The following is a 13,673-nucleotide window of genomic DNA, read 5'->3' as shown; positions in this document are numbered from 1 at the left end:
AGGCAGTTGTGTGCTGGCCTGCCGTTTAGCCCCTGAAGGCCCTTGTCGCCGCCGTTGGGCACTTTGGGTGGGCGCCGAGGTCAAGTGCTGGCCTGACGATCCGACTCGTCGTTGCAGCTTGCAGAGTTGCAAAGTTGCAAAGTTGCAAGCTTGCAAGCAACTCACCTGCTAACTGCTCACCCGGAACGAGTCCAAGGAAGCAGTGACGCGATGGCCCAGCCTGGCCATCTGGCCGTGGACAGGGGGGCCTCGTCCGAAAGAAATCCATCTCTTGTTCAGCTGCAACTGGAATCGGATTGTCGAGATACCCGATTCGACAGCTCACATCCGGCCCAGCAAGCCGGCAGGCTGGGTCCCTGAAACCTGGAGATGCTAGCGGCCACCACCCACCGTGCCGCAATCTTGCTGTCACTGGTGCCAGAGGAGACAACAGACCACTGCACTGCAGCATCAGTTGATGACGGCGACTGCCCAAGGCCGTGGTATGGCACCCGGATATAAGACGGGCGGGCCCTGCCCTGGGGTTGTTGCCGGCAAGGTGCAACAAGTGTATAGTGTCATGGTATATTTACCTGTCAGTATGGAGATCAGTGCAGCAGCAGCAGCTTTGTGTTTGCTTTTTCTCGAGCAGCCGGGACCCGAGAGACAATGGAGGCTCCAACGGCACTCGACACGATGTCACCCACGCCGGAAGCCAGTCCTCTTGGAGCCAATCGTACCTTGCGCGCCCTGCAATGTTCCCTGGCAGGCCTGGCCACTGGATCATGTCGCATAAAAACAGCAAGATTCGGCCTCGTAATTAACGGCCAAAGTTCAACGACAAGTAAGCGCTATGCCGTATCCAATCCACGGCCCAGCACGGCCCAGCACGGCCCAGCACGGCCCAGCAAGGTTGGTTGCCATTGCCTCCCTCGTCCATCGACTGTGCCGCTGCGACAGGCCTGCCAGTCTGCCAGCCTGCAAGTCTGTTCGCCTGTCACCCACATGGGAGTACCGTCCTCTGTGGACGATGCGGGGGTGGCTGCACTGGCTGCACTGGCTTGACTGGCTGTCCTGGGCCTGCTTTGTGCAGGCGGCACCCTGGCATTGCTCAGGCGATGCCATGGCATGTGAATGTCGCCATCCATGCCCCTGGCCGTGTTGTGCTGCTGATCGACGCGTCTCCCGGGCTCTGGCACATACTACATGGTATAAATAATTCAAGCATTGGGACGATGGGCACGCGGCCTCTTGGTCTCCGTCCGCTGGCCAGGCCCAATTCCGTGTCGCGATACACATTCGGGATAGCCTATAGGGCACTCGCCCGGTGCTCGGTGTCCCCATATCGTCGTAGAGGGGGTCAGGGCATCCCCTGCCGCAGTTCCCGCGAGCCAGCGAGCCTTCCTTCCTACTAGTAGTCTAGGTATTGTGTACTACACGTCGCTTGGGGCTCTCTCTTTGTTGGGCCCAGCGTCTCGCACTCCCATCTCCCATCAGAGACCGCCCCGCCCTTTCACTGGGCCAATCGCGACAGGATGGTCCTCAGCAATCTCCCAGCTGGCTGTCACCACGGCGTGGGCCCAGCTGAAAGTCTTGGTGTTTCTTGACACTTGCGGGGCTCCTTGGCCCGGGGGGTGTGCTGCTCCCCACCTGGGCAGTGACTCCAGGGTCACCAAGATTATGTCTTCTCGCCTTCAAGGCCCCTCCGAGCAAACCCCGGGCTCCGTCTCGTCCAGTAGTAGTAGCATACACGTTTCGGGTGTACTGACTGTACAAACCGACAGCTGTGTAGACGGCGAGGCGCAGACCTCGGCAGGGACTCGAGGCCCACGGCTCAGGCAGCCCGGCCAGTGGTGGTGTGCCGGAGAAGCCATCAAGAGGCACGAAGCCAAGTAGGCAAGTTCAATCGGGCCGGGCGCAGGAAATCAACAGCAGAAGCCTCCTGTGCCCACTGGCCCAGGGTCATATCAGGAAAGCCCCGTCTCCACTGTTCGTGCGCGGCAGGGGAGATGCCAGACCTGACTGCCAGGGATCTACCTGCAGTCGCCTCAAAGAGAGGGGCATATACAGGGGTTGCCTGACAAGACGGACAGAGCGCACTTGTGCTGTTGGTGGAGGCAATCCCGCCGCCATTTAGGATTTGAGAGCGACGACAGTTGCCCAAGTACGGAGTCCGTCCTGTTGCTTGATAAATATCCAACCAGCCCTCTCCCCCGAGCCCGTCCGCCAGCACGCGACCTCTCCTTCCCTCGGCCTGATCTCCCCTTTCTTTGTCTGTTTTTCCTCGCTTATACCCCATTCCTTCTCATTGTCGTCGTCCCGCCGGCCATTTACCATAATCGTGCGTGCCTACGTGCGTGTAATTATATCAAACTTGCAACCGGACAGTGGCCCGCCTGCCGTTGTCTCCGTCACATCTATACCGCAAGCCCACAAGCCCACAAGCCCACAAGCCCAGGAGCCCACACCAGCTTTTGTTGCTCCGGTCGCGGTACATGATCCTGTTGTCCACCCGGCCCTGACTCATCGGCACGCCCGCGACGAGACTCGCCCGCGGGAGCTTTCCTGCCCAGCAGACCAGCAGCCATGGCTCCCCGGAAGAAGGAGACGGCCCTGGAGCTGTGCGACAAGGCCACGGTGCTCGGCAACACCATCGCCATCCGGATGCTCGAGTACCTCAGCACGGTCAAGCACCACGTGCAGGGCTTCAGGGAGCTTGCCAGCGAGTTCCTCGAGGTCTGCCGGATCCTCTGGGCCATCGAGACCGGGCTCAACACCAACAAGCACTCGAGCCTCCCGGCCGACATGACCGTGGAGCTCGAAAAGCGCTTCCGCCAGGCCAACGACGACTTTATCGTGCTGAACCAGCTGGTGACCAGGTTCCTCGACAACGACAAGAAGCACGGCTTCGCACGCCTGTCCAAGGGCTTCAAGATGATGTTTGCCGACTCGGACGTGCACAAGATGCGCGCGAGCCTCGAGAAGACGCGGGAGGCGCTGAGGATGTCTGCCCTGGTCTTCCGGTGGTCCCTCGGCGATGCGGACGTCGACTCCACCATTGGCATCGGGTACACCGGCCTGGCCGCGGCCCTCGACAGGCTGAACGGCACAAAGCGGGCCAACTCGTCACACACCGTCCAGCCGGCGGCCACGCCCTCGCAGCAGGCGCTGTCGTCGCCCCAGCCGGCCCCCTCAGAGGTAAGCCGGCCCCGGACCTTCGACACGGGCAACGACCTCCCCCCCGCGCTGCCACCGCTGAACATCATGGACCGGCAGTCGACAACGAGCCACGACTTCATGGGCAACCGCATAACCGGCACGACGGCCGTCGAGGACCTCCCGGACCTCCCGGACCTGCCGGACCTCGGTGGCGGCATGCCGGACCGCGCCCCGTCCAGGTCGGTGAGGGACGGCCCCGGCAGCCTGCGATCCTCCAAGGGGCCGGCCCAGAGCTTGGTAAGGGAACTCCCGCCGTCCGACTTGTCCAGCCCGACGGGAAGCAGCAGCCGTGGTAACAGCACCACCCAGACAGACACCGCGTCCACCCACACGGCCGAGACCGAGACCCTGCTCGAGGACCTCCTGTCCGAGGCCGACCTCAACGACGGCGGCAAGCTCCCGCAGCACGTCACCCGCATCAAGGCAGACCCGGCCACCGTCCCGCGCTGGACGCCCCGGTACAGCACGGGCAGCAACGTCCCGCAGTACAAGGCGGCCCTGGCCCAGGCGGTGCAGAAGAAGAACCACGGCGTCATCGAGCAGCTCCTCGACCGCGGCGTGGCCCCCGACACCCTCTCCGAGATCAACCTCCTCCGCGAGGCCATCATGAACCGGGACCCGGAGTCCGTCCGCCTCCTGCTCCTCTTCGGCGCGGACCCCAACAGCATCGACAAGAACGGCTTCTCGCCCCTCTTCACCGCCACCGAGCTGGGCTACCTCGACGGCGCAAAGATGCTCATCAAGTACGGCGCCGACCCCAACCTCAGCGCCGGCCCGGACGCCGACTCGCCGCTGGCCATGGCCGTGCTCGACAACAAGCTGGAGATGGTCCAGCTGTTCCTCATGTACGGCGGCGACCCCAACCGCGTCATGGCCAACGGCAACACGGTCATGATCCGCGCCATCAACCGCAAGACCCCCAAGCGCGTCGTCGAGCTGATGCTCAACTACGGCAGCGACCCGGACGGCAAGAACGGCGAGGGCACCAGCCCGCTGTACCAGTGCGTCAGCGTCCAGCGCCTCGACCTCGCCATCCTGCTGCTGGACCGCGGCGCGAGTGCCGACCTGCCTGGCCCCAAGCACCTCCTCTGGCCCAGCGCCTACCAGCCCCAGTTCCTCAAGCTGCTGCTGTCGCGCGGCGCCGACTTCCGCAAGGCGCCCGGCATCATGGAGCTGGCCACCAGCATCAACAACATCGAGTCCGTGCGGACCCTCCTCAGCGCCGGCGTCGACCCCAACGCCAAGAAGGACGGCGTCTACACCCCGCTGTGCTCGGCCATCCGCGACAACCGCGGCGACATAGTCACCCTGCTGCTCGCCAGCGGCGCGGACCCGAACCTGCCCGCGAGCGAGTACCCGTGCTTCAAGTGCGTGACCCACCACCGGAGCCACTTCCTGCCGCAGGTCATCGAGGCCGGCGGCGACCCGACCGAGCCCAAGGGCATCATCGAGAAGGCCGTCCAGCACAACAACAAGGACGCCCTCGTGTACCTGCTCGACTTTGGCGTCAACGTCAACACCAAGTCGCCCGAGGGCTACACGCCGCTGACCACCGCCATCCGCGAGGACCGCGCCGACATGGTCGACCTGCTCCTCGCCCGCGGCGCCGACCCGGGCATCCGCGGCCAGGACTGGCCCCTCTGCATGGCCGTGAAGCGGCCCAACATCCTCAAGAAGCTGCTCCCGGCCGTGTCCAACCCCAAGATGTTCAAGGGCGTGGTGGAGATGGCCGTGTGCGCCAACCAGCTCGAGAGCATCAAGCTGCTGCTGTCGGCGGGGTTCTCGGTCGAGGCCAAGAACGGCGGTGTCTTCTCGCCCCTGACCAGCGCCATCCGCGAGGGCCACAAACCCATCGTGCACTACCTCATCGACGAGGCCGGCGCCGACGTCAACGCCCCTGGCGAGCACCTGCCCATCATCAAGTCCATCCGTCGCATGCGCAACAACGACACCGAGATCCTGGAGCTGCTGCTGGCCCGGGGCGCCGACATCAACCTCATGTACCGCGGGTGGAACGCCGTGCTGCAGGCGGTTGAGAATGGCGACGCCCACGTGCTCAAGATCCTGGTGGAGAAGGGCAACGGCATCGACCTGGACCAGCGCGACGAGAACGGACGGACCGTCATGGACATTGTGCAGAGCCATGGCTGGGATGAGGCCGTGACTATCATCAACGGCGGTGGACGGCGGTAGGTGATGTCACGCCATTGTATGTTGGCTCCAGATCCAATCCGCCCTCCGCCCTCCGCCCTCCGCCCTCAAACATCACGCACACCAGCCCCTTGTTCCCGAAAAACCCCCACTCTCACGCCCGCCCTGCTGAACCACACCAACTGATGCGATCTGGCGTCGCCTTGCAACCGGCTCCCATGCTGACCTCGGGCTCTTTCTCACCAGGTTGAGTGTGTTCTCATCGTTGTCGTGGGGTGTAATACTGGGCGAGAATGGCGATTCAACGTCAATGTCCAGGACGTCAATGGACACGATACGAGAGCCAGAAGACGAGCCAGAGCAACTGAGAGCAGCTGAGTGAGGGGGGCGCATCTGTTATCGGTTTCATGACGAGAACGACGACACAGGGGGCCGTCGTCGGGTGATGATGGTCGCTTAGACACCGGGAGGACCAGGTGTCCGATTTCTCTTTGTCGCGGTGAGTAATAATATACCACAAACGTACTGTACGATTCAATGTCAAACACCTAGTGCCTAGTCAGTTTTTTTGTTAAGGCCCTCCAGTCAGCCTCAGCTAGAGTCGCTGGCAGAGGCTTGTATATTGCAAATTTTCATGCCGCGCATGTGCGGTTCACATGTCGCGTCCTCAAGTGCTTTGAATTGTTGATCCCGTGACTCTGATTGAAAAATGCATGCTATTTGCGGTCAACGGGCTCTGCCTGCGGTCGACTCACTTGCAGGCCCTCAGTCTGCCCGGTGGAGTGGCATTGGTCGTTTGCTTCAATGGCCCTTCGTATGAGTGACTTGACTGCACGAGTGTGTTCGTCATGTGTTTCCAACAGCGTCGGAGCAGATCGTGATGGCCCCACTGCCAGGCCCACGACTCCACATCGGCACCACCTGGGCAAGACTGGCGTCCATTGTCGACCCCCTCCCCATCATCTGTCACCCGGATTTCCCGAACGGTCCATTCACGCCTGTCATGCAGATTGCACACCGGGCTCCGGTCTTTTGCCGATACACACGGCAAGAAAACCGTGACTAGATGGGCAGTCACATAGACCTTGTTTTGAGTGCATTAGTGGTAGTCGCATTAAATCTTATGGTAAGTAATAGGTGTTGGCTTGACCTTCGTGACTTGCCAGCGCACATGCATGTGCACGGCACGATCATGAGTTCGCGCCAACAAAACCGCCTTGTCGCATGAGTACGCCGTTTGATCCGGGCCCATCCAAAACAAAGAAGGAGATCATAAGCAACATCTGCCTTCTGAACTCGCCCGCATGACGTCGTCGCCTGAAAACATAGTGATACATGTTTACATATATGCCCTCATATACAATAAAACGCCTGTGCTCATAATGTCTTCCTGTGGAACCCCACTCGCATAATCTTCAATGAAAGCCTCTTCGAACACATTGCTCCGCTATGCTGAATAAAATTAGATATTGACAGGATGATGAAATGAAAAGACAGCGAGGGGTGTTGTTGCTGCTGCAGGGAGCTCTGGTCAAGAGACTCAGCCGTCATCGCCCCATTCCGGAAGCATTCCTACGGCACTGATCCTTGCGGCCTTCTTTCTTGCCCGAGACCGTGGCTCTTCAGGTTGCTGTTCGATTTGGGAATCCTCCTCGTAGTGGCTGGAGGGCGACTCAGGCCTCTCCGGGACGGGCGTGATATTGTGGTGAGGAGCGTCACGTGGGTCTTGACCTGTCTTGTTGTGCGCATACTCAGATGCATGCCTGAAGTGGTTCTTGGTCGATCCGTGGTCTGTTCGCGACTGGCGAGCGGCCCTCGGGTGCATTCGAGAGCCGGCCACAGCTGCAGCCGACGAGGCGCAGCTGTGTGAGGGCTTCGACGTGCTCGCAGTGGCTGTCGAGGAGCTTTCAGGAGGATGGAACCGCTCGATGTTTTCTGCGAGGAAATCGCGCAGCTCGGGGTTGGACTCTTCCAACCCGTGTGCCTCACTCGTTGTGCCGCTGAGATAAAGCAAGACCTGCTCGTGCTTGCCAGCCTTGGCGCCTGAGTTGTGGGGGCGTTTTGAGCTCGGTTTCGTAGAAGGTGGCTTCGGGAACAGCATTGTCGTCGCGTCACTTTGTTGGTCGCTCCGGCCACTGGCGGTGCCAGACGCGTGGAGGCTGGCCGGTGGTGGCTGTAGAGCTTGTGCCTTGACTGTCTTGATGCTGGAAAGCGATTCCTTCTTCAAGGCCTTCCTACCATCTTGCCCGTTGTCCAGCTCAGCATCTATCTGTTCGGCAATCTGGTGGCTCTCACGCATGCGTGCCCGTTTTGCCCTCAGAGCGGCGAGAAGTAGCTCCTCTTGCCGCGTGACAGCCATGAACCGTTCGTCTTCGGAGCTGCCTGTACTGCTGAGGGTCAAGATTGGTCCACCGTGCTCCGGGGCCGCGCCGTGATGGTTCTGAGACGCGTGCTCCATGCCCGACGGGCTCATTGGTGGAGTGGGCTGGCCCACTCGAGGCGACATGCGGGTCCGGGGACTGCTGTGCTTAATTTCCTTGGCAGCAACCACACCGTGGTGACCACCGATTCCTGTCGGAACGGCGCGGGATTGCAGCATGGCAATATGATGTACCTCGGGGGCTTGTCTTGGACCAGCCAGGTGAGCTGAAGAAGGATGGGGTCGCGAGATCTGGCTCGCTATGGACTCAGATGTCGAAGTGGATACCTGGGACAGTCGAGATGGCGATCGAACCAAAGAAGCTGTGGTGGAGCTGGAAGGCGCAGCTCCCGGCTGTGGACTGCCGGGGCTTGTTGCGCTCACGAATGAGCTCACGAGCGAGCTGGTACGTGGATTGATAGGTGGCGGGGTCGTGGTAGTGCTGATCATGTTTTCGGGAATGGCGAGGAATTGCCCCTGGGCATTCATGCTGGGACGAAACTTGCTCTTGGGGTGCTTCCGCACGGGCTCTTGCGAAGAGGTACTTGACGGCCTCCGACCGTCAAGGGGACTAGAGACGCTATCAAGAGAGGTGACGCTGGGTATGGAAAGGGCTGTCCTCGGTGGTTCCGCGTCGTCGTCCTCCGAGTCAGACGAAAGAGACAGCACACTAGTGGTATTAGGATCGAAATCCGTGAAGCTCTGGTCCGTCCTCTTGGAAGCCTTGGACGTCCGGGTGTGTCTGCTAGACACACTGGCGGCATATTCAGCTGGAAGTGAGGCCAAACCCGCATTCGTTGCGGCGACCGGTGGATCCGACATTGCGGTATGGGTATGGTCCTGAGGCAACACACTGTACGCCTGGCGTGTGACGGCAGACAAGGATGGTGAGACGTGGTGCCGGGGCTTGTTGTTGAGGGGTGGTGGCGCTATGGATACACTCTGTCGAACAGTGGGCCGCGAGGCAGAAGGTGGTGCTGGCTCGGCAGCGCTGGCACTCTGCCCCGAAGACGGCTGTCCGATATCGCCACCCGGCGTGTCGCGGAATGAAGTGTCTTCGTAGTGCTGGTACAGATTATACAGGGTGCCCGTGTCGGTTGCCCGCTTGCGCAGATTTGCGTTCTTGATTTCGGGGCCTGATACACTGGCGCGCTCCGGCCTTGGGCCTCTCAGGCTGCGTAGGCTCTCCTTGGTAAGCTTCCTGCGCAAGCCCTTTTCGGGCTTTGGTTCGCATTCGGATGGGGACGAGACCGGAGAGGACGAGGACATGAAGGATGGCGATCGTGTCATCAGGTCGGGCCCCAGTACCATGCTGCTACCCCTCTGAGTCAGTCTCGTGAAAGCCTTCCTGGACGATGCCCCTGCGTTGGGCAAGAGATGTGTTAGATCCAACCTGTTTGGCTTTTTCCGCTCAGGTTTCGGGGGCGCGGGCGCGGGCCGGGGAGAGTCCATGTCCAGGAGCTCCCACGCCTTGTCCGGCAGACCCTTGGCTATTGCCGAGTTGGCCGTCTGCTGAGATATCGACAGGGGTAGCTTCGTCTTGTCGTAGTAGGAGATGATGGTGGAGCTTGACCGGCGGCGCCTCAGACTCGAAGCATCGGTGGTGGTGTCTGGGTTGTGGCTGCGGGCAGCGTTGCTGTCGCCAACCCCCAGGCCCCTTGGTATTATGTCTGACTCTTGCTCCCAAGTCAGCCTCGCGTTGGTCCTGGCGGGGGCAGCCGTTGGGCTCTCCTTGACGGTGCTCAGTGGTGAGCGGGATCTCGAGATGCTGCCCGAGGCCGTGGTCTCCGAGATGGTCACACTGATGCCGCTGACGCCCGAGACGGCAGAGTGTGTCTCCCAGAGCCTGGACTGGTCGCTGGTGCTGGATATGGGCGAGGCCGTGTCGATGTTGATCTCGGCGGCCCCGAGAAGCTTGCTGGCCTTGTTGGTCATGGGTGCGGATATGCTCTGCACCTCGTGCGTCTTCTCCTTTGGCCGCCGATGCGGAATTGGGAACTTGAACTTGGTGGTACCGCCCATTGTGAATGACGGCTGCCGGGAAGCCCGGTCGCCCCGTCCCAGCCTGCCTCCCAAGGGTCCCTCCGAGTGCTGCTCTCGTACCTGGCGTGATGTCTCGGTGCGCCCACGGCTGTGGCACCGACGGGGGAAGGGCGGTTTGTGGCAAGGTCCGACAGAAAAGAGCAGAGTTCCTGCCCCGGATCCATCTGAGGACTGCGAGCCCAGGACACACACACACAACTTCCCCGAGACTCAAGAAAGATGGGGCCGAGACCCAAGAAGAGGGCAGAACAGAACAAGAGAAGGGGTCAGGACGGGAGGAGGGTCGAGGAAGCTGGGAATAGATGGGTAGGTATATTAAGGGTGAGGATACCGCTGTCATTAAGGCATGCGTGGAGGTGGGTCCAGGCCCTGGACTGGCGAGTGGCACGTGGGGTGCGATCGCCAGCAGCAGTGGCGGCGACGGCGAGGGTTCAATTGTGGCCCGGGCGACCCAGGCGGGCGGGCGGGAGATTTGCGATGGATGGATAGTGAGTGCTGATGGCGATGGCGATGGCGATGGCGATGGCAGTCGGGGAGCAAAGCTGACACGGACAAGAGGGAACGGGGCGGCGAGGGCACAGGTGCCAGAGTAGTATTCCGCAAAAGATTGCTTGCCAATTAATCTAAGAGTTTGACTCTGGGTATCGGTAGGGAAGGGAGCGGGTGCAGGGATTTTGTTGCCGTTAGTTGGAGCAGAAGCAAGCAGGCAATGCTCGTGTGGTCGCGGGCGACATGTCTCCCCGGCCCTGCTGGCAGGCTGGCAGGCTGGCAGGCTAGCAGGCTGGAAGGGCGAGAAAATCAAAATGAGCGGACCAGGCACGTCAGTTGTGACGGTTCGCATAAGATTTGGTTATGACAGGTCGCGCGGGGGTTTGTGCTGAAGGCAGAACTGGTCGAGACTGAGAAGCGACGGCAATCACCTCGTGCCTCGCTCAATCAAGCCTCCACCAGGGCCTGCAAACGGGTGCGGGCTGCCCTGGCTGCCCTGGCTGCCCAGGGTAGCGTGTCACCCAGGCGGCGTGGTGGATACCGCAGAATGTAACAACCATGCACATAGCGGTAGCGTGTGGTGGAGATCCACTGCCGGCGTGGTGTTAAATTACGCTCACGAGGGATAGGAGGGATGCGAGGGCTGTGAGCGGGAGGAGACGCAAAAGTGGCAAGACCCGGGGAATAATCCAGGGTGCAAATTACGACCTGGCCTCTTTCGGACAAGAACAGAAATAGTCAGAATCTTGATTGAACACGGCAGGCAGGCAGGCAGAGAGGCAGGCAGGGAGGCAGGGAGACAGGGAGGCAGGCAGGAGGGCAAGGAGATGCATCCCAACACCAAACAAACACTCACTCTCTTGTCGTGCCGTGCCGTGTCGTGTCGTGTCGTGTCGTACCCTGACTTCGTCTCGTCGTCCTCTCGTCTCGTGAGGGGCCTAGGAGGAGGGTGCCAAGTGCCAAGCTCCAAGTGCCAGGTGCCAGGTGCCAGATGCCAGATACCAGATGCCAGATGCCCATTCTACACAGAAGTGGTGATTGCTGCTGGGCAGTGGCAAGGCAGGGTTGTGGAGATGCGAGAGATGCACCTGCAGCTAGCTGACCCCTGCAGTCCTGTTGGCTCCTCCGTCGATTCCAGCATGTACATGTGCGGAGTACCAGAAGTACACTACTTGAGTATATGACCTACTATTGCCTCACCAGGGGCAAGGGCGCCCGCCAGACGTGCCTGGGCTGCAGGTGCCGAAGAGCAAAGTTGCACAGCACTGCACGAGGAACAGGAAAGTGACATTGGCGCAACATGAATTCTTGTGGCCCAGGAGCATTGCGACACAATAGGCAGGCACGCAAAACGTGGATTATTACGGCGGCACAGACGGTGGCACAGACGGTGGCCTCTCCGTCAGTCCGTCCTGCCTCGGTACTGCTGGCATCGGCACCCCATCAGCCACTCAGTCCTGGCCCCCCCCCACACGCGACTCATCCATCAGCCTGCTGTTGGCCAAACACGTGCAGAGCCGCATCGTGTATGCCACGGTGCCGAGTGTTTTGGCGACAATGACAATGACAATGGGCTGACAAGTCCGGGACGCTGCGACGCTACTGCAGTAGTCGAGCAGGACGGAACCAAAGAAAGGCACTCGCAGACATGAAACATGACCCCCGCCTCCGCCAGAACGCCTGCCTCCCCCGCAGTACCAGAGTCAGAGTGCCCTTTGGACCATCTATCTGAAGCGTCTGCTCACGTTTGCACGTTTGGCGCCGGCGGCAGGGCGGCTGGCGGAACCCCGTGCCATTCCATGCCATTCCATCACAGGCTACATACAACATACCTTACACTAGTACGTGCCAGGGAAAAACCCAATCGAGCCGCCAACACGCAGAAGCTCCCGGGCTGCCGGGCTCTCGACCCTGCCCTGCCCTGCGGCCGCGAAAGACGGCGTGTGCCGACTTCTCGGCACACCGCAAATCCTCGCCTTGGCCATCTTGACTCGGCCACACCCCGCCTGCCTTCCTGCTTCCCTGGCTCTTGTCCCATCTGCCGAGGCACGCAGGCAAGCAGGTCAGGACTCAGGAGCCGTGCGTGTGCAACCTCACGTTCACTTCACTTGGTGCTTGGTCAGCTTGTCACAGGGCAGCCAAGTACACGCGTACTGTCCATTACTGCGTCGACTACTACCGAAGCGGCAGAACTTGCTGCTTGCTCGACACGTCGTGACGCCGTCGCCTCAGCATGACAACAACATACATGCCTTGCCTGCCAGTCTCACTCCGCTCGGCCACGCACAGTGCAACCCCCTTCATTTCACATCGTCGCAGGCAGCCTGGCAGCCTGGCAGCCAACGGCCCTGCCTTCTGTGCCCGTGCAGCCGTGCTATCCACCCACCCAGCCAGGCAAGCCAGCCCGCCAGCTCAGCACAGCACAACCACGGCACAATCCAGCACCACTTGACGCTTGTCCAAAAGCCACTCCACAACAAACCAGCATGCACCGTGGTGGGCGAGCCTTGGTCCGCGTACCGGGTTCTATCCTTCCGCCGCCACTGGTGGCATTGCTACCATTGCAGCAGTGCGACGTTAGGGGTAGCAACTGGACCGGGGACCTGAGGCTCGAGAGCCAGTCGAGAAGCCAGGCACCAGGCACCCAGGGCACCTCCGCCCGCCTCTTGACAGCTCTGAGGGAGATTCCGCCAGCCACCGGCGGCGTAATTCAAGGGTCACACGCTGTGTTAGAGATTACAGCATTACAGTACAGTCCATACTGGCCGTGTGTATTTCAGCATCAAGGGATTTCTTCTCCGCCAGCCGAGTTTCAGACCCTGCGCTCTGCTTGGCACCTTGGCATCCATCTGCTCATTTGTTTATCAAGAAGTCTTACCAGTCAGGAATGTGTGGTCAAGAACCGCGACAGCTTTTACCTTGCTGTGCTTTGATCTCAGGCTGTCATCCGGCCTGTATGAGACCGTCCGTCTGCGCCAGGGGGGGGCAAATTCCGGCTGGGTCCCCGCTGCCTGCTTGTCTTCGGCCCCGAACCAAGCAACTAACCAAGGTTCGGATGGGCCAGATCCAGATCGTCGTCCGTGTTCTAGTCCCGCCCGGTCCTTGCCGTCCCGACCCCGACAGGCTTTTTCGTCGGCTCGCGCTTTATGCCGAACCTGTTTCCATGCTCCTGTGCGGCTAAGGTCCTCTGTTGAGGGGAACCTCCCGTCCAAGACTCAGGATCTTATATACACCTACCGCCGTGAGAAGATGATTGAATGCCACACATGCCTCTCAAGGGCTGACAAGTAAGTCATTCTATTCATAGGCGCACGCGTTTCACCTAGCATTCAAAAGTTCGTATAGGTCAATATTACACTTATACCTAGTTTCA

At 60.6% G+C, this 13,673-nt stretch overlaps 2 protein-coding genes across 2 annotated transcripts; one reads left to right on the top strand and one right to left on the bottom strand.

The window, feature by feature from the left end:
- Positions 1-2,109: 2,109 nt before the first annotated feature.
- On the top strand, positions 2,110-5,391 carry KVR01_005299 (uncharacterized protein; the record flags this gene model as incomplete). Its single annotated transcript, XM_044791883.1, has 1 exon — positions 2,110-5,391. The coding sequence occupies exon 1, from the start codon at positions 2,566-2,568 to the stop codon at positions 5,389-5,391; it is 2,826 nt and encodes a 941-aa protein (XP_044645744.1). The 5' UTR covers positions 2,110-2,565.
- A 1,052-nt stretch (positions 5,392-6,443) lies between these two features.
- On the bottom strand, positions 6,444-10,959 carry KVR01_005700 (uncharacterized protein). The gene has a single exon (XM_044790049.1). The coding sequence runs from the start codon at positions 9,788-9,790 to the stop codon at positions 6,890-6,892; it is 2,901 nt and encodes a 966-aa protein (XP_044646145.1). The 5' UTR covers positions 9,791-10,959; the 3' UTR covers positions 6,444-6,889.
- Between the last annotated feature and the right edge of the window lie 2,714 nt (positions 10,960-13,673).

This window comes from Diaporthe batatas (assembly GCF_019321695.1).
Source record: "Diaporthe batatas strain CRI 302-4 chromosome Unknown Contig00005, whole genome shotgun sequence".
Lineage (NCBI taxonomy): Eukaryota > Fungi > Ascomycota > Sordariomycetes > Diaporthales > Diaporthaceae > Diaporthe > Diaporthe batatas.
This window is presented reverse-complemented; position numbering and strand designations above follow the sequence as displayed.